We start from the raw sequence: 25,558 nt of genomic DNA, 5'->3' as shown, positions 1-25,558 counted from the left end.
GTTGTCGTTAAGCTACAGCTTTTCATAGTTTAACATGCAACAACAAGTAGGACTGCAATAAAATTTGTAATTGAATTGAAGCATAGCAATAAATAAATAGTTAAAGCAATTGGTTTTTCAAAAACATGTTTATTATTTGATGATGTTGTTGTGCCAGCACTTTTTGGTGTTTAGAAACGATATAGAGGACACACGTATAGGGTTTACATACATGGAGCCATACACTAGCTAGTAACCAACTACTAAGTATAAGATATATATACACGCATATATAATTGTAATTGTAATTGTAATGTAATTGTTTAGAGTTATGCTAACATGCTAAATTACATGGCTAGGGGCAATTATACAGCTAAACTAGGCGACGAAATGACACATGGCATTAATGTTGTCCTACAACTTAGCATTGAATTAGGTGTATATAGTATGTCTAGCTGTTAATTAAAGTTACATATATGCACTTTTAATACACGGGAGAGATTGCACAGAACAATGCTCTTTGGAACGATATGAACTAAATTAAAAGGTAAGTTATGAAATGTGGTTGTCAATTTAGTTAGCAGTGTGTGCGTAAGTAGCAAAGCAGGTGGAAATTTCATTTACTTAAATTTAGTTTTATGCTTAAGTTAGTAGAGAGTGTGTATATATTTGATGTGTGTGTGTAGCTAACTAAACTGTTGATGATTTACAAAAGGCACAGATTTAGTTTAACGCTGTTAAAAAGGCACAGTTGGCTTCAAAGGCCGCCGCAGATCCAACGCTGTAGTTTATAATTTATATATATAGTAGTAGTAACCATTTAACTAATTCTTTTTTTGCATTTTTTATATCGTTATGGTTAGCCTTAAATTAAGTCCTTTGGATTGTGATATAGTTGATATTTGTAGTTGTTGCTGTTCGCTCGCTCGCTCATCACTTGTTCTTGGGCAAGTGACGTTTCATATGCAGCGCCAAATGATCGCTGCGTGCAAAGCTCCGCTCGCAGACGATGCACTTGAAGGGCTTGGCGCCAGTGTGTTTGCGATAGTGTCGCGTCAGTTCATCGGAGCGAGCGAAGCGCCATTCGCATTCCGGCCACTGGCAGGTGTATGGCTTTTCACCTGCAATCAACAGCGAGAAAGAAAGAGAGAAATACATATAGACATTAGTTTCGAGTAGCGCTTAGTTTTTCCATAGGTCTCAAGTGTTGTTTGTCAATCTGTGGCATAGCTTCTTGTCTTTTGCCACTGCCACATGTACGATGAGCTCGAGCAGCAGCAGTCGCATTTATATGTTGCCAATAGACAGAATAAATATAAATAAAGCACTTTTTATTTTTGCAGGGTATTTCAGCTGCGTTCATACAATTTTCTATCTGGTTGGCACACGACTTTTTGCTGCTGCTGACGATGCCACAGCAGCCAGCACAGCTACAACACGACAACAACATTTGCCAACTGACTTGCCCAAGCTGCCCCAAAAAAAAAAAAATTGAACAACAAAAAAATATTGTAAGCCATGACTAATTCGTAACGAAATTGTGTGGCAACAGTTGATTGCCAGAACATAAACATAAATTTATATAGAGTTATATTGTATTGAAATTGAATTTGAAATTGTAATGCTGCGCGCATAGTTATAATGGCTTTAAATTTGCCGAACTTGACATTTTTCTAATGACAACGAACTGTAACGAATTGCTGGGGCTTTGGATTGGCCATGGCTATGGCTAGAAATTTTATTAAGCTCGCTTGCTGATTGATAGATAAGCCTCAACTGTTTTTATATTTTATTAAATTATTTAAATTTATTGAAATGAAATAGCTTTCGACGCTATCTCGTGCATCTTCGCATTAACAACAACACTTTGTTGCCTCTTTCACTGCTATTTGGGTTGGAGCCAGCGGCTGAGCGGGGCATCTTGAGACTTGTTGTTGAGTGGCACTCAGCTGACACTTTTGTAGGATTTTTCAAATCGGAAACTCAATACGTTAGACTCGTGGCGTGACTTATTGGTTTATTTAGATCTCTCTTAATGAATTTACCATAAGTGTCTATAAAATGACTGAACATAAGCACACAACAAAAAATAAATAAATATTCAAAGCAGCTTTACAGTTTACAAAAAATAAATATGAAAATAACTATAAGTGTGTTCGTGTGTTCGTGTGTGTGTGAGTCAGAATCTAAACGTGGGAATAAGTTTTTGGCAAATTGAAAATTGCTCGTAACTGAAACAAAGATCAAAGATCTCTATTGCAGGCTTTGGGGGCCGAAAAACAGAAAACAAAAGTTATGTAAATTGTGTTTTGTAATGTGCGATGAACGCAATGCGATAAGCGCGAACGAGAAAATTACTTCATAATTTTAGCGATAAGCATGCACTAACAATATATATGCATAATACCATAAATTAAGGCCGTGGACCACGACCACGAGAGACCAGAGACCGCCCCAGCAACGAGCTCGCAGACAAGTCTAGCCGCAGGCCTCAGTCTGAGTCGCAGTCTCGGCCTCTCTGCTGGTCGCTGCGTATAAAGATCAAACTAATTTATGGCAGCGCAGGCATATTAGCAAACAAATCAGTACAAAATAAGCCCAGACCCCGTGGGCAGTCGGCGGGGCTGGCAGTCGGGCAATCCCCAGTGTCCAGTTTATCGGGACATATTGTAGATATGTGTGAAATTTATGCGTTCGCTGGCAGCATAAAGATTAGTTAGCGCCTGATTTTCTAATCGCCTGCAGATATTGAAACAAAATAAAATCACAAATTTATGTATACGAAAGACTTAGGCAACGAACTAAGTTGCGCTGCAAATATTTAAACTAAACTGCTGTCCATCATTTAAGCGCTTCACGCTGCTAATCAGCTAAGACAACACACTCCAAGCTGTCCAGCCCGCTGTCTGGCGCCTCAGACTGCGCTTGTGTGTGTGTTGGGATTGGGGCCTGGCCTGCAACGCTGTTAACTAACTCAAAAAGCTAAGCAAACGGACAGCCGTCAGACAGTAGCCAGCCACTCGACAATCGCTTTGCTTTGCTTTGCAGCTAAACTGCCTAACGACTCGACTTGAGTTAGAGGCGCCGCCGCTTAGAAGCGTCTGGTGGCGTTCGTGTTGCCCCCAAGGCGCATTTTGGCCAAAACAATTAAAACTGCAAACAGAGCCAAACTGACGCTCATTGAAATTCCCCCAAGGTTTAAGCCTTATCACTGCTTTAGCTTTAGCTTTAGCTTGTCAACGCTTTAGCCATCAAATGTGGCTGTGCGTTTCTCAGTTAAGCGAAAATCAGCAACAGCAACAGTTGAAATCATAAATCAATAATAAATGCTTTTTAATGCAGCGTTTTAAGCTGCCGCATAAATCAGTTGGTCATGTGCGATTAATAAAAATAAGCGAGCGCAAGGAGCAATGAGACTCTAAAACAAACTACAAGGCTGCAATCGACTGAGACTGCGCCTGAGTCTTGGGGCTGGGTCGAGAGTTGAAAGTCCGCGGCGGCATAAAACGTGTGGCCCATAAAACGAAGACAGGTGATCAACATCAGCAAGCCCCAAAAAAAATAAAGAGAAAAACTCAAGCTTGGGTTGGTGGGGGGCAGAACGAACCGAAAATCACGTCAAGTGTAATCTGAGCAAGAAGGAAATGCAGGCCAAGCGTGCGCCCAGCTGATGGCGTTGGCGATTGGCGATTGTTGATGTTGTTGATGTTGCAACTTGCAACTGACCACAAAAGCAGAGCCGAAAAAAAACAGAAACTGTGCAGCCGTAGAAATCACGATTTCTTGTGGCTGCCACACACAAAATTGAATAAGAAAGAAAACAAAAAACTGAGACTGCGACTGCGACTGAAATGTGGAAGGCGCTCGCAGGCGCTTTTGGCAAATTATGTGCTGGCAACTACAAATATGAGCGCGCGAATTAATCAAAAGCCTTTTTGTCCGCAGACTTGCCCCATGATGCTTGCAACAGTGCGCCCCAAAAAATCGCAGCTGTGCCAACCAAAACTCATCGTCAGGTTTGTGGTTTAAGCTTTGGTGTGGTAATAAGTCAACCCACGCCAGCAACTAGAGCTCAAAGTTGTTGTTGTTGCTGCTGCTCATAATTAAAACTGTGGCGGTGGCTGTGGCTGTGGCTGTGGCTTTGGGTGGGTGCGCTGAACAATCAATAAAGAGAGCAAGACACTTACCCGTGTGGATTCTTTGATGCGCCTTCAGATGCGAGCTCTTCGTATAGACTTTAGTACAACCTGCAAATATAAATGCAATTAATTAGATTAAAACTGTTGAAGCCCAAAGTGTGATAAGGCATCGGTATAGGTCAGTGGGCGAGCCTTTAATTAACTGGTGAAAGTTGCACGAGATTCACTTGCGACTTGAGACATTCATGTGGCACTTAAAAGGATGCTTAGAGATCCCAGCACGTAACGCTCTAATTGAAAGCTGAGCGCAACGTGCCGAGCATGCCGAACAGCCCGAACAAACAACAAACAAACGAAAAAATAGATAAACAATGCCAAAACTCAAAGTAAAAATACCAAGCAGCCAAGCCAAGGCAGCAGCCAAACTTGGCCAACGCCAACGAATTGATAGCTGAAAAAGCGAGTCAAGAATGTTGCGTCGACGCCAAGCAACAACAACAAATGACAGCTGCACAGTTAGGCCTGAGCATGGAGTCTACGAAGAATTGCTCAAACTACTGTAGACACAACTCACTTGCAGTTGCAGTTGCCAAATGCGCTGCTGAGTTGTAGACTCAGTTGCAAGTTGCAAGCGACGTCGTCGTCGTCGTCGTTCGACTGATGCGTGCGTTTATGGCATAATAACTTCATTTGGACAGCCAACTGGAAATATTTTCGTTTGCTCTTTTTCGTCTAAAAATGGCCACAGCAAACGTGTCAAACAATTGTCAATTATTTATTAGTGGCAACGCACGTAGACGCGCTACACGCCCCTCGCCCGCCCCTCGCTTTTGGCTAGACAACGTCGCCATTTAGTTGCCTAAGTGCTTTTGGTTTAAAGCTAATGGACAACACACAGCGCCAAACTGTGTTAAACTTCTCATGATTGATCTCTACGTGCGTAGCTTTCATTGTCTTGATCTCGCATCTTGATTGCTGGCAGGTCTTAAATTGTTTTAAGTACTTAAGCTATTCATTGTTCTAAATGCTACTCAAGCTGTGCGTTCGTTCGATTTTTTAAATATTAGCTGCCTATTAATTTACTGCTTGAGCGCTTGATTTATGTGCAGCGTTAGATCAGCGCTAATTTATAGTCACACTATCTAGCTGATCTGCCATTAATCTGCTCTCATTTTGTAATTTGATCCAGCTGCTGATTTAGGTTGATCGCACGCTCGCATTAATCTAAACAAAGGCAACGCAACGCATATATTGATTATTCATATTTTGCTTTATATAAAAATGAATGCATGATAAAAGAATTATAAAAAATTATGCATGAGAGTTTCATAAATGAAACAATAAAGTTATTATCTGATTTTTATGCTTGTGCATAAAGTAAGCAAAGTTATATATAAAATATATATTGATTTACACACAATCTTGCAATAAATTGAGCAGCAATTGTAGTGCAATTTTTACTACAGTGCCTGCAACATTGTATCCTTCTATTAGCTCCATTATATTATTATATATCTAACTGAAGCTGACTTCCAAGCAAGCAGTTGTGTCATTGAATATGCAATTGTATCAAAGTAAACTGCTGGCATTAAAATGTGCGCTTGGTAGCCAAAGAAAAGCTTTTATATAAATATGGCTGTCGGCCTGCTCTGGGTCTGGGGTCTGGTCGGGGCTCTGGTCGGGGCTAATTAGAATTACAAAAGAGGCAATAGAAAAAGCGCCACAACAGCTGTCAATAGCACAGCGAGTGGCGGACAAGTCAGAGATAATAAATAAATGTATAGATAAATGGAGAATAAATAAATGACGATTGTTAATACGCAACACGCATGTTCAATGAAAATAGAGCTGGAGCTGGAGCAAAGTGTCGCAAAATGATAAACGAGAGGCGCATGCGTTGCATGTCAATTCGGGAGGAAGCTGCTTCAGCGATTTCTTGCAGTGTACTCACCCACAAAATCACAGTGATGTATGCGCCGCTTCTCCAGCTCCGGATTGTTGCGCCGATTGTAGCGCACAGTGCGCACGCTCATGAGGCTGGCAATGTGGGCGGGTGTGCCGGGCTGATGATGCGAGTGGCGACCGCGTCGTCCGCTGTTCGCTGCTGGCGGCGGCGGCGGTGGCGCGGGCTGTTGTTGTTGCTGCTGTACGGCGGGCGTGAGTGTGGTGAGCGTCGTGGTGGGCGTGGCAGCGCCGAGCAGCTGCAGCGTGGGCGGCGTGTTGACCAGACTGGGGCATAGGCCGCCCAGGGCATGACCCTGTTGATAAGGCGGCGGCGGAGTGCTGCGTCGCTGGGCCTGAGCAACGGCGGCGGCGGCAGCGACCATGGAGGCGCCTGGACTGCCTGGATCGGAGCTGGGCGGCGTGAGTGGCGGCACGAACATGTGACGCGTGGAACTGGAGCTCGAGGCGGAGGAGGCGCTGCCCGCCGAGCTGCTGGCCGAGGGCGTGCTGGGCGCGGCGGGCGGGCAAAGCTGCAGCTGCTGCTGTTGCTGCTGTGGTTGCTGCTGCTGCTGCAGCGCAAGTTGAGCTGTGGGCGTGGCAGTATTGCTGGCTGATGGCGGGTGTATTTGGTATTTGGTGTGAAAGGTCTGTAGAGAGTGCAAAGTTATAAATAGAGTTAGCAACTGTTGCTGTTGCTGCTGCTCACCTGATTGCTGCTGTGCCAGCTGTAGCCGTAGCTGTTGCTGCTGCTGCTGCTGTTGACAACGCTGCTGCTGCTGCTGCTGACCCCAACAGCAATGTTGTTGCTACTGTTTAGATAGCCAGCGCCTGTTGCGTATTGTTGCTGATAGTTGTTGTTGCTGCTGCTGCTGCTGTTGTTGTTGTCGCTGGCTGCCAGTTTGGGACTGTTGCTGCCGCTATGCTGATGCAATTGCTGCAGCTCGACCACATCAGCAGGCAGTCCAGCCAGGCTAGGATGATGCTGGTACAAATGTTGTTGCTGCTGCTGCTGCTGATAATGTTGCTGATAGTGTTGTTGTTGCTGCTGCTGCTGCTGGTATTGCTGCTGCTGCTGCTGGTGTTGCTGCTGCTGGTGCTGCTGTTGTTGTTGCTGCTGCTGCTGTTGTCGCTTTTCAGTTTTAATCTCCATGGGACTGAGCATTGGTGTCGAGAAAGTTTCGAGCAAAGTTTCGTCTATTGCTTCCATTTTGACCTGTGGCAGCAACTGTTGCTGCTGCTGCTGTTGTGTTGCTGCTGCTACTGTTGCATTGTCGCTGCCATTGGCCAGCATGAGCGCATTCTCTGGATCAATATTCTGTATTGAGGTGGTTATATCGTCCCAGACCAGCGGCCGCTGATACGGATCGTCCAATGGATCCGCGAAGAGCGACTCTTTGTTTTTGGTTTCTGTTCGGCAAAGAAAATCGGTTTATAATCAACTTGCTAATGTATTATGCATATATTGAGGGAATTATTAATGCAAACAATGAAATCTCGCATATGCATGAAATTCATAAACAGCTGCCGATTTGTTTGACTATTTTTAGTCAAACTCAATTCAATTCGGTGTCGATTTCATTTCAACGCCGACTTGAGCTGAAGTTGCCAAATATTTGGGCATATTTTCAAGCATTTGTAGTGCGGCTATGTCTCGAGCTCGAGGGTTTCAAATTTCACATTCAAATCGACAGAAATTGACAACATCGCGTCGTTGTATCTTTCTCTCTATTTCTTTTTTTTTTTTTTTTGCTATTGACTTGCGAGATTTCACCATGCGTGTAATTTTGTTTGCTCAATTCCCCCGCCCCCCTCTACCCCTCCTGCCCGTTAGCTTACCATACAAATACTCCTTGTCGGCACTGCTACCCGCTGTGCTGCCGCCTGCCCCTGCGCCAGCATTGCCGCTCGTTGCTGTTGTTGTTGTTGTTGCTGCCGTCGCTGTGGCAGCTCCCCCATAGCCCAGAGCCACATCGTAGGGCGCTCCATCGTAGAGTGTGGCTGCGGCACAGCCATAGGCGGAATTTGAGTTGGAATTAGGCGAGCCGGCGGGTTGTTGTTGCTGCTGTTGGGACTGATCGCTGGCATAGCTGGCGGCTGTTGCTAGTTGCCAGGCATCGATGGCGGAGGCAGCGCCGCTCTCGCCGCTTTGCAGACTGTGATGCAAATGCTGCTGCTGCTGCTGCTGATGATGATGATGCTGATGATGATGCGAATGATGATGCGAGTGCAGGTGATGATGATGAAACTGATGATGATGATGCTGATTGTTGTTGTTATTAGTGTTGCTGTTGTTGTTGTTGTTGCTGGCAGCAGCAGCTGCCGCTAGCACTTCCAGTTCGACATCAGCTGGCTCGATCTTATGCAGACGTCCCATCAGCTCGTGCCGATAATCCAGTTCCGGCGACTGCAAGCAGAAGAAGAAGCAGAGGAGTCATGAGTGCGTTGAAAACTTTGACTCTTCATAAATTTTGATTAAATTTTTATCGCTGGCCAAACACTTTGCGTTGTGGCCACTTTTCGTCTTATCTGCAGTTTGCTTTACCCTTAGCTTAGTTTATTTTTATGACAACAGTCGACGCGTTTATTTGCGTCTGTGTGCGGGCCAAGTTCAATTAAATTTGCCAGCAAACAGCAAAAATTAAGCGTTGCTTGGCTAATCAGGTTTGATTTTTATGGAAACTGATTTAAATATCTTTATGGAAAGTCTGAGAGTCAGAACTAACGCGCGATTGCAGAAATTTTAGTGTAGCAAACCAAAGTTTGCTGCAAGTTCGTGCTCAAAGTCAAGTTCGTTGCCCAAGTCTTTGCGAATTGAGCTGCTCATATTTCTATAAGTTTATTTTTAGCCCCAAAAAACTCGACATTTAATCTGAAATCTTTGCGGCTATTGTTGAGCCATTGCTCTTAAGAAATTTATAGCTTTGTGTTTTTATTTTATGGCAACAACAATAACAATCAACAATGTCTAGGCTTAAGAAACTAATTTATGACAACACTTAACGTTGTTTAGGCACACATAATAAACATTTGGCAAATTAGAGAAACTTTTTTCCGCTGGCTTTTCACATGCAAATGATGAGGCTTGGAGTATACCGAGTAATATATCAAATAAGCTCAAGAGCTTTATCGATCAGCCATAGACCACATTCGAGTTAACAAATACACACACACTAACACACACACACACACACAAACCACCAACGTAGCTTGTTGCTTTTTTTTATGATCTGAAAATTTACGAGCGTGGCAAATTATTTGCCGCAATTTTTTATACTTTTTTTTTTAATTTTTTTTCGGCCAACATATTTCATTTTATTGAATGTGGTTTGCAGTTTTGTATTTGTAACGGTACTTGAATAATGTTTAGCGCTCGCGCTGAGGTCAACAATGGCGTGTGATCATTTTAATAGATTTTCCATAGCCAATGAGTAATATATGTAAACTGCTTTGGTTAGCCTAAGTTTTCCATTTCCACGAACTGAGTTTTCCAGCACGCACGACGACGTCGACTCGACCAAAAAAAAATCGCATTTAGTGCGCTTCACACGCAAATGACCTCATAAAAATGCGTAACGCATTCGTCGCCACAAAACGTTGCAGAGAATCTTTAAGTGGCAGCTACAGTGGGTCTTGGACTTTGGTGGCAGCAACGGTAACTTCAGCTAGACACAAGGGGCACCTAACAGCGCAGACTGACACATTGACAGACTGACAACAACAACAACAGCAATATAAATAACAATTACAACAACAATGCATTTCAATTATGAACCTGTTCTGGGCTTTTGGCTAGTGAAATTTTTTTTCATAAGCGCGTACGCCAAGTTATTTTTATATTATTAAAATGCCGTTGCCAACAAACAATAAATGGGCATTACGCATTATAAAAAAAAGTTAACAATTGTATAAATAAAAAGAGAAAAAGATTCTAAAAAGCCATTTGCATAAATTGAGCAATAGCAGGAAGACATGTCTGGGTACCGTTTGCTGCTTCAAGCTTCAAGCTTTTTGCTATAAGTTGCTGTTGCTGTAATTGTTGTTGTTGTTTTATTGTTATTGATTTGGCCCATTTGCGAGTGTGGAATGCGACGCATATTTTTATTATATATATATACTTACTTAAGTTTTATATGCTAAGCTCATGTCGCTTTGTTTCAAAGGCAACAATTTGACTTGCTTTGTTTTTTATTTGAAGTCTCGCTCGATTTGCAATGCATTTGGCGGCTATTTGCGCATTCGCAGCGCTTGACAATTGTTGATGCAGCAGCTGTTTGTGTGTTGCATGCCACGCTGGCATTTGACAAAACGTGCAACGCAGTTGCAACTTGCAAATAAAGTTGTTAACTGCAATTGTTTAAACGCAATAAAGCGGCGCGAACTAAACATTGTTTATATTAATGCACAACAAGCAGCAGCAGCAGCAACAACAACTGGCAACTGGCAACTGGCAACTCTATATATATGTTAAAGAATATTTAATAAACAGCGACAGGCAACAAGGCAGGCGAGCTAAGAAACAAGCCAACAAGCAAAGCAAGCCAAGAAAGCATAAAAAATAATGACAAACATAAATATCGACTTTACGATTGCAACGTGACTTCATTTAAAATCGAACAAAATATGCAAAAAGCTAAAGCCAAAACAAACACATGTACAACAAATCAGCCTGTGTGTTGTTGACTGGGGGGCGTGGTTGTCGTTGTGGGCGTTGAGGGGACACACGCGTGGTCAAGAACCTCAAACCAAATTTGGCACTTGGCGCAGCAATAAAAACAGTTAAAATTACAAACCCAACAAACAACAAAATGCAAAATACATATAAAAAATAATGCCTATAAAAATTAATAAATTTTATGTAGCTTCAGCTGCCGCTGCGCATTTTAAAAAGCTGCTTCTCTTTTATAAATTTCTTTCAGCTGAACAATAAAAATTGAAAAAGGCTCGATAAACGTTTTTGTCAAATTACATGCGCTCTATTGTCATTTGGTTTATTAATTTTTCTTTTAAAAGTATTGATTTCGGTCTGAATATTGAGCCATAAAATTGCTTTTTGATTTGTACATTTTTTTTGATATTTTAATTTCGCTGGTTCATAAATGTCAGTGGCTTGACTGTTAACCCAAAACAAGCTTCGAGCCATAAAACTTGTGAAAAATGTTTACGCATCGCATCAACAATGGTCTATCCAATAGGTCTGCGGGTTATAATAAATTAAGTCACTTAAATGCTTTACGGCCAAGCCAATGTGGTTTAGATAGTTGAACCAACCAACGCCCACACACAATACGCCAGTTACAATAGAAAGCTACGCGCTATAAATAGAACTATTTAACATTTATTAAATAGCGTTTAATATGCAAACAAAAAAGGCGTAGCGCAAATTTATAAATAACTCAAGAGTGTGATAGAATTTTTGATTAATTAAGTGCACAATTGTTAAACAAAATATGTGAAAGTTATTTTATTTAGCAAGGAAACGGAAACTGGCTGTTTGAGCACAAGTTCGTTGCCTAAGTCTTTTGTTTGCATAGCATTTAAATAAAAGAAAATTGTTTTATGTTGAGCTTACAAGCATTTTCACTTTAAAAACTCATGGCAAAAATATTTTTTGGCTTGTTTTATATGCAGTTAGCTTTTGGCCCACAACAAATTGGCTGAAACCCCAAAATGCTATAAAAGCCACACACAGCTCATAAAAGCAACAACAACAACAGCAGCAATGAAGCTGCCTGCGTAGCTCATAAAAAATAGTTAAACTTGAAGAAATATGCGCATGACTCATAACAGCAGCAGCAGCAGCAGCAGCAGCAACTGGCCAACAGCAACAAGTCCAAAAACAATTTGCATAAAAAATCGCTGGCAATCATTTTATTGGACCAAGCGCTCGTAAATCTTCAACAACGAGTTGGCCACAACTTTCAGTCACAATTTTTATTTTTGTTGTTTGTTTGCAGCCAAAGCCAAGCAGTTGACAAAAGAAAAACTGCGACATAGCAAAGAAAAAGGAAAAAGAAAAAGAAAAAGAAGTAAAGCCTGCAGGCAAAAAACTATGCCAAATATGTTTTCCGCATTTTCTTAGTTTGCATACGCCCTGGAGGCGTTCGAGGCACCAAATCAGCGCAGCAAATCAAATTTGGAACAGTAGTTGAAGCAACAGGGAGTACAAGTGGGGTGAGTGCGGGGGGGGACACAACGACAAGTGCAGCGCATGCTGTACATGCGTTTGGCATCGTTTCGTTTTCACTCAACGCCAACCCCCCACCCAAGCACTTGGAGCCTGCTTGCTGTTTAGCATTTGGAAATGTCAAACGTTGCCAAGCAGCGCTGAATTTTCTTGGAATTGCATTTTGTGTGTCCATTAGCAGCGCGATAAAGTGTAAGAGCGAGACAGCAAATGGTCACATGCTGAGTTGGGCGTTTATTGAATCAAGTCGAGCAGCCAATGCGCTTTAAATGATATAAAATATTAAAAAAAAAAGGGTTTAAGCTTTAATTATGCGCTGTCTGCTGCTTATCTGTTGCATAAACTTGGCTGTGTGCAACATGTTGTGGCAGCATCTGCCAAACAGCTCAACACTTAGTGGCTTTGAAGGCATTTGTAGATCTTAACTTGCCGCTGCTGCAACATGTTAGAGCAGCTTGCCAGCAGGCACTTGCCACATGCGGCATGCAGCACTATGAGCAAGCAGGCGTGTAGCTATTGACAGGCTTGCCAGCTACCTGTTGCATCCACACACGCGAGCGCAGCTAGCACAGAAAATAGTCCAATGAGGCGGCAGTTTGGGGCCACGACACGGCGCTGAGTTGATTTCGTTTATTTGCGCTTGTCGCCAGACTCATTTGTTCGCACAGCTGGATGCGCATGCCAAGCACAACAACAACAAAAATTATGCATAAAACATACAAAGAATAAACTAACAATTGTACAACAATTTGTAGCACGCTTCAGTCCAACACCTTTCCAAATATTTCAAATGCGCTTTTATAGCCTACAAGGTGTCAAAGACAAAGTACGTACGTCCGTCCGTCCCTGCGTCGTTTACATAATGAAATGGGCAGACTAGAGCGCTGGACCCAACGCATTTCTTCAGCGCTCTAATCAGCAGCCGCTGATCGTCGTTAGTTTTGAAAGCAGGCGCTAAGTGGCGGCGCAAACAAAAGTCTACACTGCAAGAAAAACACAACACACACACACTTATAGCTGTGCACACTATTTCGCTCAGTGTGCGCCCCACACGCTTCTAATCACACAAAAGGCGTTAAAAGAAAACAAAATGCGTTTAGGCCTGCGCTTTCACATTCAAGTTAAACCATTAAAGCCAAACTTCATTAAAAACCAAATCAAAATACAGCAAAGCAACTTTATAGCCCAAGCAGCTGCTAAAACAGTTTGCCCAGCAATACGTCAAACAAATTGCAGCAGCCACGCCTACACAAGCGCCCTCCACAGCCTTCAACTGCTGCACGTGCCAACTCAAAAGCTGACGTCATTTTTTGCTCTCAGTGTGTTTCTCATTAGCGTGCTGGGTTATTAACCAGCGCTTTATTTGGTTGCCCTTCCACGCGTCCTTACGCTGCGCCCTTAGCCATCAACTCTGTAAAGCATTTTAACACCTCAGAGCTCAGAGCTCAGAGCTTGGCGTGTGCTCAGACGCACAGACAGACTCACGGCCTTAAAGTTGTTAGAGTTTTACTAAACAGCGCGCACATTAAAAATGTTCTCTGCAGTTAAGACAAACGCAAAGTGGCAGCGCCAGCGCCATAAACTACAGTATCTCAAAAAAAAACACCTTTACACACTTCTCTGCTTATGGCTTTTCAGCAGAAGAGCAAACATAAATAAGCGTGGCAGGCAACAGCAGCTGATATTAAAATAGTTAAGCTTATATTAAAATGAGAGTATTATATTTAAAGCTGAGGCTGCAAACTGCATAGAATTAAATGGTTTTTGGCTAGTCATAGCTTATACTTTAAATATAAAGCACAAATTATTTTAATACAGTCACATAGCCATTAAAAAAGTTATAGTTAAAAAATGCAGCACATGTAAAACTCAAATGTTTTCAGCTCAAAGTCTGCACTATAATTTATATATTTTTAATACTGTAAGTTATTTTGTTAGCTGCATTACTGACATTAACGCCTTGTTTAGTTTAGACGCTCTTTGTTGCAAGTTTGCCGCATTGGCAATAAATTTATGCTCTCCATATATATTTAATGCATAAATTATTTGCCACTTTTAGTTTTTGTTTATGGCTAAAACAATTCGCGCAGCTCAATGAAGCGTTTTTCAGCTGTCATTCATTATGCCACACTGCTAACTGCTAACTGTACTTATTAGCTGTAAATCTAACTCTTGGCCTGCTCTCAATGTGTCATTAAAAATGCCCCAGAGGCGGCATAAATCAGCGCAGTTCAGCCCAAAAACTGCAACAATGTAACAATGCACACACACACAGTCAAACACACATGTGCAAGACAAAATGCGTTAATCAACAAAGTGGCCCAAAATGGGCAAATTAAGCGACCAGCCCCGAAAATCAAATGAAAACAAAAATCTCACAATAGAAACGCAAGCACGTGAGCGCACCAAATATGGTTAAAGTGTAGATTTGTGGGCGTGGCAGCAGCACACACTTGTTGTAGCCAAACACAACACTGACTTCCTCATTTGAAGCCAACAACATTTCGTTAAGTGAATCTGAATCGCACTTCATTAAGTTGCGCAAAATAATAATAAAGCCACACACTTTATAAAAATAACAACAAAATACGCAACAACAACAAAAACATGTTTAATGCTAAAATATATTTGCGCATTGTTAACGAGCTGCAGCAGCAGCAGCAACAATTTTTTGCGTTAATGATGCACATTGTTCAATGAAAATGAAAGCGGACAATGCAGAGTCCAAAGCTCAAGCTGTAGTGAAACTTATGCAAGCGACTGTAGCGACGAGTCCTACATATGCTTAACTTAATAAAAAAGTGCAACTAACTAACAAAGTTTTCAAAGGTTTTTGAGCTGCTTATCAAACCGGTTAATTGTAAATTTGTTCCGCTATTGAAACGCATCATTTGAGCCGTAACCGGTTTGCTGCTCTTTGTTGACTGAGGACTTCGCTGTAGGCGTCATTTGGGTGGCTGGCGGCGACGGCGGCCCACTGACGTCACACACAGGTGGGCGTCAATTGGAGCAGCTGCAGGCAATGCGAACTGCCAACAATAACAAAAACAATAAGCCAAGATTGCTCGCTTCCGGCTGTGGCTGAAGACTCTGCTCAGTCTCTGCTCTTTGCTTGCGGTTTGTGTCGCATTTAGCGTCGAATTATGCGCTAAGCGTTTGTCATTACAATAAATTTCGCATATTGTGCGCATAAATTTCGCTTAAGCTTCAAAGGAGTTGCAACAACAACGAGTCGCCACACAGCTGTGGCATCCATAAATGTAACAAACTCCATGACTCATGCAGCCTCAAATTTCAAACTGGGTCACAATTGTGCGGCATTTATTTGTTTAGGTTCGCGAGAGGCAATGAGTCAACGTTACGTATACGCAACGTGTGTGTATGTCAAGCGGTAACTTCTTCTATCTTTTTTACGAGCCGCACTGTATTGGGGCCAAGCTATCGTAGTGAACTGTCAGGCTGTCAAAACTCTGGCCTTATCGACAATTCAATTAGCTGCATTTTGGAAGCCCTGAAATGTCTTTTAGATACGAACTAACGAATACACACGCCTGTCAAAATCTTTTGGCATCTATCTATTAAGCTGCGCTTTAGTTGCAGTTACGCTAAATATCAAATGTGGCATGCCACATGCCGCAGTCTCGCATATGCAGATTGCCAACGTTCGAAATGCCACAACAACCGCTCGACAGACCGCAGCGCGCTATTCAAAAGTCTATCGCCTGTCCAATTAAATCGTTTTTTAGCCTTTAATTAGTTTGATAAAACGCTCAAATAAGTGACAATATTTAGTTGCCAGGCTAGAAATCAAGCGGAAATTTGCAACAAAATTAAAGCATTTAACATTTTGTTATGCAAGCAGCAATCCCGAGTCCCGAGTTGAAATATTTCTCAAGTTATTTTAAGAACTTCGCATTGTTTATAGTCTCATTTGAGTAAATTGCTTGCTAAATTTGCATTAACTTTATTTTTGTGATTTATTTTAATGAGCTGAGTAAATGAGTTTAATTATAAAGCGCAGAGATTTCATTTGTTTACTCGTTTTGTTTGTTTGCTTGTCAGCCACATATAAATTGCAACCTTGAGCTGCTGAAATTCTATGCAATTAAACGAATTACATAAAATAAACAAAAATACATGCGCTACACTGCGAGAGCTGCAGGCAATTAATAAATAAGAAAAAAAATTCAAGTATAGACATAAATTATAAGGCTAACATATGTCTGGACAGTGTGTCTGCCCCCCTCCCCATACAAATCCCCGCCGATTGGCTGCCAATTGCAATCACGACTATTTGAAAAAAAAAGTTTAGTGTTGTGTCTTGGTGGACAAATGCGCGCATGATGACTTCAGGCTATATAGCCATAGCAATTACCAGAGCGACGTGCAATGTAAGTGCCAGCGGTGGGGGCTAGGGGGGGTTAGCTATGTGAAAGCTAGACAGAGAGGCAAGATGCGTGTGGGCCTGACCCCTCTGCCGCTGATATATGTGACAGCTCTGACACCCGGCTAACAAATAATACCCCCTCCCCCCCTCGCAGCACCTCTTTGACGTTGACCAAAAAGCAAACAGGTTTCGTCGTTTTTAAGCTGAAGATTATGCTAATGTCGCAGCTTCATTGAGGAAATTTCATTCAGCTTATTGACGCAAGCAGTTAACAGCAGTCGCTGTCGCTGCTCGACGGCGGCCTAAAGAGCATGTTAAACTTCATGTAAAACAATAACAACAAAGGCGCGCACGCAGCTGCGACTCTCTAACATAAATCAGCAGCGAAGAGAAGAAGAACACGCTGTGGTAATTTGCCTAAATTAGAAAATGGATAACAAAATTCAATGAAGCTGAAAATTTTCATAATAATAGGCCCCAGCATCATAACAACGGTGGCTTACTAGCCACACAACAATACATTGTTTGTGGCCTAATGGAAAACAAATTGTCAAATTGATTTGAACTTATGAGCCATAAGTTAAGCCAAAGGCTCTTAAAACAGTCCAAATGGCTGCAAGTGGCGTCTGTGCGGCAATTAGTATAAAGTTATTGCCAATTCAATATGTATCTTTGCTTTTAAAAAACTTTACACCTTTCACAGCTGATTAACATAAGCGCTGCTGCAATCAAGTGTCATCCCAGCATAATTTAGCAGCTGTCTGCTCGCATTACATGCAATTAACAGCTGTAAAGCTTAAGTGGCGGCCCATTGCTAACATATCATTTAATATTATTTGCTACAACTTTTTGCGCTCACCTTCGGCGCTAACTGTAGTTTTTTTTTGCTTTACCTAAGCGCAATTGTCTTCCTATATACAAACAACATATTTTGTGTGTGTGTGTGCGTGTGTGTTTCTATTACTCTTTCACTTCATTTTGTTTTAATTCGTTTCGTTTGTCATGCGCACTTCACGCAGCGCTGCTTAAGCACCATTAAGCAGCAGTCGACGTCGCTGCCGCTGCGACGCCATATTGAGCAGCATTAGCTTGCCCCATGGCCTCCCCACACACACACACACACACACACTCCCCCCGCTTGGATATTTTAATGTCGCCCAACCAGCGGACAGCGCTTAGCTGTTGTTGTTGTTTTCTTTTTGCTTTTTCGCAAGCGCAGCAAATCAAAACACATTTCAGTGCTAGAAAAAAAAAACACAAAAGCAACAACAACAAGACGTTGGCTTTTATTTGCGTTTGCTTTTGTTTTTGCGTTTTCTGCCTCATCAGCCCCACGATAACAACAACAGTCGCACACACACAAACACAGCAGCATGAACGATAAGAAGCTGTCGCGCTCGCTCTCTCTCTCGCTCTTCTCTTTCTGTTCTCTCTATACAGTAAGTGAACCCCGGCAACCCGCCCCCAATTTAGCAAAGCCGCCATTTGTTGTCGTCATCGGCGCTGTTGCTCTCCACTCCACCGCAATGCTCCACACACTCGCTCTATCTCTCTTGCACACTCACTCGCTCGCTCGCTCTGTCTGTCGTTCTGCTTATGTGCGCATGACGAATGACCGCAATTTGCGACAGTTTTTTTTTCTCAGCGTTTGCTTTTCTCTGCTGCTGCTGCTGCTGTTGTTGCTTTTGCTTTAACTATATTTTTAGTTTACATAGCTTGGACGGATGCGATTGAGCTGTGTATGTGTATTACATATATTTATGCATATGTGTGTGCCTGTGTGTGTGTGTGAGCTACATTTATAGCTTGTTATTATTGGCTGATTTTATGTACTGTAATGTAGTTTTTATTAGATTGAGTTTAGTTTTTTTTTTGTTTTTCTTTGCTGCTCATGATAAGTTTTAAATTTACTTTTTTTTTCGTTATTGATTTCCTGTTTCTATACTGGGGCTCTAATAAAATGACAGACAGAGCAATTGTGTTTATTGAGGGGTGGGCAATTGTCTAAGCTTCGATAAATACCATAAATAGTTGCTAGTTTATGGGCTTTAAACAAAAGAATTAATGACCTTATTAAACAATAAGTGGCAGCATTACATTACGCTCAAGCGATTTATATTAACAACGAATTTCTAATTGGCTGACATTGTTGATAAACTTATAGATTTTACCACAGCGCACAGTCTAAAATTTTGGCGTTATTTGCTAAAGTTTTATCACCAATTAATGACAAGCGTTGTTGTTGTTGTTGTTGCTGTTGTTGGTTGATCGATCATTTGCGCTAATTGCCAGTGTATGCAAAAATACGAAAAGAGATAAAATAAACTGAAAAGTTGTAGCTCGACGAATGCCGCACACACTTGGCCTAAAAATACGCAAAGCAACCAACAAGCATTGAAAACCATTTGGCAATTGACCCACTAATAGGCCCTGTCAATAAGAACTGCTTATGAATGGCTTTGACTAGCTCTTGGCCAATGAACTTTTGAAGCTGAACTCACCCCCCTGCCCGCCCCTTGCACTGAGGTTTGTTGCTTTGTTGTTTCCTGTTGCTGCTCAAACACAAATTAATTGCCCGCAAATCCTGTCGCTCCCCCAACTCTTGGCTAAGAGCTTGCTGACCGCTGTTTGTTAACGCATTATTCAACAGTTTTCAATTCAAATTTCAACTCACAATTGATCGCAACATGTTGCGCATGCGTAGTGCCACCCCTCCCACCCTAAAGGCGACGTCAGGGCTGACTGAGCCGCTGTCCCCTTTTGCGCTTGATCGGAAATTGGTTTTAGTTTCGACTAGTCTGCCCTCAATTCCATGGACTGCGCACATTTCCTGCCCCCCACCCTCGCTCTCTCTCTCTCTCTCTCGCTTCTGCTTCTGTCTGGTTGTCATCCCCGTTTAATAGCTTCAATGGTCACCCCAGCGCGGTCTCTATGTTTGCTTTATGATTGCTTAGCGTGAAATTGTGAGAATATTTGGTAGTAGTCAAATTATTGAGCTGCTGTTCAAACAAGGATATTCAATATCCTTTTAAAGTTAGTGCAATGCAATAGCTGTGCGACTGAACTTATGCTAATGTCGATTTACCTTTTGCTTTAAATTTAATGTGTTTTAATTGATTAACTTCCCTTCAATCTTTTATTTTTGCGTAATTTGCACATTAAGTTAATTTGTTTGTCATTAAACTTGCGAACTTTTTAATTTAAATTTTGCAACTTGTATTTATAACTTGTTTGTTTGCTATTTCATTACTACAACTTGGCCAAAGATCAAAGCGAAATCTCTGCGCGCTCAATGAGTTTTCTCACCTTGCTGTAATTTAATTTTTTTTTTATCTGTTGCTGTTGACATTACTTTGAGGTCGCCATAAGCTGGTCAACTATTTGAAGATTTTCTGCAGATTTGAATTCATAATCAAATAATTGATCTTAATGCGCCATCAAATGAGCTACAAAAACAACAACAACAACAAAAAAAAAAGCCAAAACGTGTCTCGCGAGCTTTTGATCCAATCAAACTTGAAACGAATTGCGCTTCAATGCGCAAGCAGCAACAATAAATAATTTTTTTTTTTCTTCAACTTTGTATAGACAAAAGCTTATTTTTTGAATTGTTGTTGTTGCTGCTTATGTTTTAGCACCTTTGAGTTAACATTCGGTGTTTTATTTTTTATTTTTTTTGGCAAACTAGTTTCCGCGAATTCGTTTCGTTTTTTGAACAGAACACGCTCACGCAATCCATCAAAAATTTAAGCAAGGGGACGACTCTGGCTCTGGAGTTAGGGATTAGATGAGCAGCGATAGCTGCAAACAAAAGGCAATAAAAAAGCTTCAGCCTCAGACAACACACGTGCCATAAAATGCCAGCACATTGGATTAATCTGCAGTTCAAGGAGTGCTAAAGAGTCAAGGAATGGAATTTGTCATGTCTTCCGGTACTGCCCGCAGGCTATAAAAATCAATGCTAAGCTCAAGCATTTTGCTTAGTTTGCACCACTGTGCAGCTTGTTAGCTATTCCTGCCTTTTCCATCCTTTTATGCCATGCATTGAATTGTAAGTGATTGATTTGGTTTGCAAATTTTAAAGCGAACCCACATCCAAATAGCAAACTTGACCTCCAAACTTTGTCCATCTGTCTGTCTGTCTATGCGGCAGATCAATCAAAAATATATCGCTTTTGATTTTTGTTTTGGCATTTTCTGTGCCAGTTTTCGTTTTCGTTTTCATTTGCATGAATTGGCGAAAAGCAGCCACAAAGGCTGATTGAGAAAATTATGCACAGCCATAGATTTTGGCCATAGAATTGAAGCGATTTTTGCATTGGAACTCCCACTGTGCTTTAATGAGATTTCTTGCGTTTATTATTATATTATTTAGTTTCATTTCGTTGTTGTTATAGTTTTTGGCCCAGTTTGAGTTTGAGTTTTTGTTATTTAACATTGGTAATTGGCATTTCGCATTTGACACAGTCTTGAACTCGTTTCGTTGCCCCAAAGAAATGGAAAGTTAGGAGGGTGCGGCCCGGGGGGGGCACGTGTTTGTTTTTGCGTTAACATTTCACTTGTTTAATTATCTTATCGAGCACGCTTTTGTTGCTATTTTTTATAGCCAAAAGTTTATCAAAATGCAATTCTAGTTTGAATAGAGAAACTTTTGAAGGCGGCCGCCGCTTTGTGTGGGGAATGCAAATATCGCCGTTTTATTTCGATAACTGTGTGTTTTTATAGCAATAGCTCATTTCAATAAAATTGACAAATTGCTAAGCAAACCAAAGTTCTGTGCATTTTATGCAAAATTTTTCAGCATAAATTGTCGGCGGCGCGTTGACAGGCACGCCTCGCCTAAACGGTATATGACCAACATGACGTATGAGTAATCTGATTTTTATCTATATTTAATTATTTAGCGCACATGTGCATACGTAAAAACGAAATGATTGAAGCACAATGGGCCCAGGGCCATTAATCAGTGCAGCTAACGAAATCGTAAACGAAACTCACAGCCGTAGATCAAGTCAAGAGCCAAGACCCCAGTCTAGCCGCTTGATTAGCGCAATTATTCATGCAGTTGCGTTCATATCAGCGTCTATATAGACTGCTATCATTAGTTTGCTAAATTCTGTGTAAGAAATCATAAACTAAATGCCATAAAATATGAAAGTTTTTCTACATAACTCAAATCGTGGGAATTTTACCAACGCCGCAATGAAGAAAACGGAAGAAGACGTCGCCGCCGCCGCCACCCGCTTAGCGCCTTCACGGCCCACACATCGAGCTGGCTGCTCCAAGAGCTCTTCAGCGCTATCAGTGACACTGGGAGACGTCAACAGCGCTTTGTACTTTAGCGACTGTGTGTAAATATTTAACAACACAAGCCTAATTAGTGCAGCTATTGATGGTGACAAGCGGAACAACGAGCAAGACAACAACAATACAAAGGAAATGCGAGAATGAAACACAGCACAAACGAAATGGAACGGAATAGGTTTCATTTATGACTCGAGAGTTCCTCAGAATTGACATGTGTCTGGGGTGTCGCTTATCTATGGCAAAACTCTTTGCTTATCTTTGGAGTAAGACTAGTGGGCGCAAGTCAATTAGTTAAACGCTGATCAGCACTGATCATTCAGTTAACTATTTGCACACATTTGTCTAACGGTCTAGCCCAATGCGCAGCTAATGCCAAATGACAATATTTAATGCCACCCAGCTTGGCGCTGATGCAACGCATTCTAAGTCTTAACTCAACTCAGTCCAGAACCAATAAACAAGAACAACAACAGCAACAACATGAAGAACAACACTTGGCACATTGGCAAAGTGTTGTGCACAAATATTGACGCAGAGCTTCGCAAGTAAGCGCGATTCAAACAATGGACAAACAAACGAAGCAGAGCCAAGAGCCGGAGCCGCAGCCGGAGCAGGAACTGGCAACAGTGCCCAGCAAACCTGATGGACAAACATTTACTAGAGAATATTTATGCAACGCAGAAGAGGCGGCAAGACATAAAATAAAGACTAAGCTATACGCTACAATAAATATAAAATAAAGCAAAATTATAGAAGAGTAAATAAATCAAAGCTATGTAAAATAATTGTTTAAGAATTTTGAAGCAGCGACTTAAATTGAGCAATTGAGTTTAGAAGCTATGAATATTTAAAAAATAAACTGCAAAGCTTAAGAAGAGCAAACTAAGGCATTGTAAACTAATATAAATTATTACTTTAATTCAAAATAAATTTGTGTTGTCCCAAAACTTAACTGCAAAGCAGAAAAACTGCAAAGCAGTTCTCGAGTTTCAATTAAATATTCAATTAAATGAATTTATTTACTTGCGCACTTGACTTCAATAGTCAATATACCTCATTCTGTTAGTGTATACACTACAAATTGAAAACACACGCCACAATTGACAATTTCCTTTTTGGGTTCGTGTGCGTTGAAAAGTGCGAACTCCCTCTATGACAACATGAGAGACAAGTTCAAAAGACTTGACCGACTGGCAATGAGGCACAAACTCCAGTGCTGATTGACTGTTTAAGAACGGCTTAAAGTGCTTGGCCCTAATCTATATGCATATATGCGATAATTTACTTTGGTTGATAAGAAGTTTAACAAATCGATTGCCGACGGCGCTTTCAGCAAATATATAAAGCAGAGCAAGCAGCTGCACACCTGAGCCGCGACACTCAAAAAGGTGTTAATATGCTTGTTGTTGTTGTATTTAGTTAATTTAAACTGATTGCCGCGTGCGTTTTATTTAACTCATAAGCGTAACAAGCATATTTATATATTTATAAACTTGTTGTTGCTGTTTTGGGGCATTTGGCATAAGCGGAAGCTGTTAAATTCACAAACAATAAAAAATCTCACACGCAGCCAAAAATTTAATTAGCACATTAGGCATAATTATGAATAGCAATTGCTTATAAGAAAGATTTTCTTTAACGATCAGTATCAAACGGGAAGTGAGGCCTACACTTTTGGCATAACTGATTGATTTCGATTTTAATGTCTTATGTTAAACTGTCTTTTAATTGCTATACGACAATTATTGTTTTTTAATGACAACCTGCTGTTATATTTATTAATTAGTTGTGTTTTTATTGCTTACCTGCATCACCCAGTAGTTGTTGTTGGCGGCAAATTGTTCACCAATTATAATATCCGTATGCATTTAAGCAGAATTTTTAGCATCAATGCGAAGCGCGCGAAATGGAATATTGGCCTTTATATATGTGTATTGAAATTAAATATATTTTTTGCTGGTCACTTTAGGTTCAAGGCACATTAATTTATTTATTTTGCATAATTTTTTGTAATTTTCATGGCACTTAAAACTCGCTTGGGCGCAAACAATCGACAAAATTGTTGCTGATTACTTTGTAAATATTTTTACAATTGATTTTTGTTATGCAAATTTCTTTTTCAATATGCAAATTGATTTATTTTTACACAGGCACACACACACGCACGCACGCAGAAGCTTTTATAACAATTTGCATTATGTTTACGAAAATTTCACATCCTTTTTTGCCGGCGGCTTTTACCAATACCAATAACAACTTCCGCATTTGTTGCGCTCAGCGCTGTTGCCAATTGTTTTTCTTCAATGTTAAGCATGCGCATTTGTTGACTGCAGTTGTTGCATTTATTGTTTAACGCTCACTGTTTGTTGTGATTAATACACGAGAATTATTTGTCTTTAATGGAAAGTTTGCTGAAGCGAGCGCTCGTCGCCGCTTTGTGGTCACTGCGCTGGTTGAGAACCGAGTTCATACTGATTGGACGAGCGAAGGTTTAGCGCAGACGAACCCCCAGTCGCCCAGTCAGCTAAGCGGGCCACTCACACACACACACACAGGCACACACACACGCAAGCCCAGCTATACCTGTATAACCTGCGCAGACTGTAAGTCTCACTCGCGCTCTGCTGCTCTCGCTCTCGCGCCCCCGCTCGCGCTCTCTTCGGCTTTGCTCAGTGACTTTGTCGCTTGCTTAGGCGCTGACTTAACGTTTAGCTGTTGCTGTTGCTGTTGCTGCTGTTGTTGTTGCCTACCAGGTGTTCTGCTCTCTTTTATGCGCTCTCGCGATCATCAGATCGTATGCGCTGCTCTTATACTGCACTCTGCTACTGCTAAGCACAGCTGAGCGCTGCTGATCTGTTCAGCTGCTTTATAAGAGCGTTTGCTTTAGTACGCGGCTGTTGTTGTTGTATTTTCGCCATTTTAGTTTTTGTTTCAATGATTTAATAAGCGGAAGAGCTGCGAAATATAAAAATTAAGCTACTTTAATTACATTATTATATTTCATTTTATATGCCAGCTAGCAAAATAATTGTTTAGGCAAGGGCAAGCACATTTTTTGCATTAAATTATTTACGCTTTATTTAAGCGCTATAAAAATCTACTTAGTGTTCCGCAGTCTATATATTTAGATTAAGCAAGTTGCTCATAAAAAACGGCAACCATAATCTGAGCTTACTTTTTATATGAAATTCAGTGCTTAAATCAGTTAATTAGCAATTTATTAGCACTCTTGCCATAAAAGCCAGCACCATAAAGTTGAAAAATAAAATAAAATCATAAATTTGCAACATAATTTCGTTTATGTAAGCAAGATTAACTTAAAAGCAGCTTTGTTTTAAGTCAGAGACTCAAAAAATCAATAAACTAGCCATTAAATAATTTTTTATATACTATCTCACTCGCTGTATGTGTGTGTGTGTGTGTGAGTTTGCACAAAGGTAGCGGAGCAATAAGCAATTCCCTGAATTCAAAGCGCCGGAACATAAAAATTATCCCAACGCACGCCACAAGCATAAAAGCCATTTTCATTTTTTAGCACCCCACACACACACACACACACACACAAACAGAGATCCTATGCTGGGGTTGTTGTGGGCGCAAGGGAGGGGTGGCGTTGGT

The 25,558-nt window shown here is 41.1% G+C and overlaps 1 protein-coding gene and 1 long non-coding RNA gene across 2 annotated transcripts in view; one reads left to right on the top strand and one right to left on the bottom strand.

Moving 5' to 3' along the window:
* LOC117134765 overlaps positions 1-1,415 on the top strand; it is a 28,584-nt gene extending 27,169 nt beyond the window's left edge. Inside the window, exon 3 of the long non-coding RNA XR_004458835.1 lies at positions 1,323-1,415. This is a non-coding gene — a long non-coding RNA (uncharacterized LOC117134765). The remainder of the gene's footprint in view (positions 1-1,322) is intronic.
* Positions 1-23,992, bottom strand: LOC108598093 (dendritic arbor reduction protein 1). Its single transcript, XM_033293412.1, has 6 exons — positions 23,746-23,992; positions 7,899-8,466; positions 6,769-7,469; positions 6,070-6,709; positions 4,167-4,226; positions 1-1,100 (listed from the first exon to the last, which is right to left on the bottom strand). The coding sequence occupies exons 1-6, from the start codon at positions 23,806-23,808 to the stop codon at positions 913-915; spliced, it is 2,220 nt and encodes a 739-aa protein (XP_033149303.1). The 5' UTR covers positions 23,809-23,992; the 3' UTR covers positions 1-912.
* Between the last annotated feature and the right edge of the window lie 1,566 nt (positions 23,993-25,558).

This window comes from Drosophila busckii, chromosome 3L, assembly GCF_011750605.1.
Source record: "Drosophila busckii strain San Diego stock center, stock number 13000-0081.31 chromosome 3L, ASM1175060v1, whole genome shotgun sequence".
NCBI classification, from domain to species: Eukaryota; Metazoa; Arthropoda; class Insecta; order Diptera; family Drosophilidae; genus Drosophila; species Drosophila busckii.
Note: the sequence above shows the minus strand (reverse complement) of the source record. Positions and strands in the feature narration are given on the sequence as shown.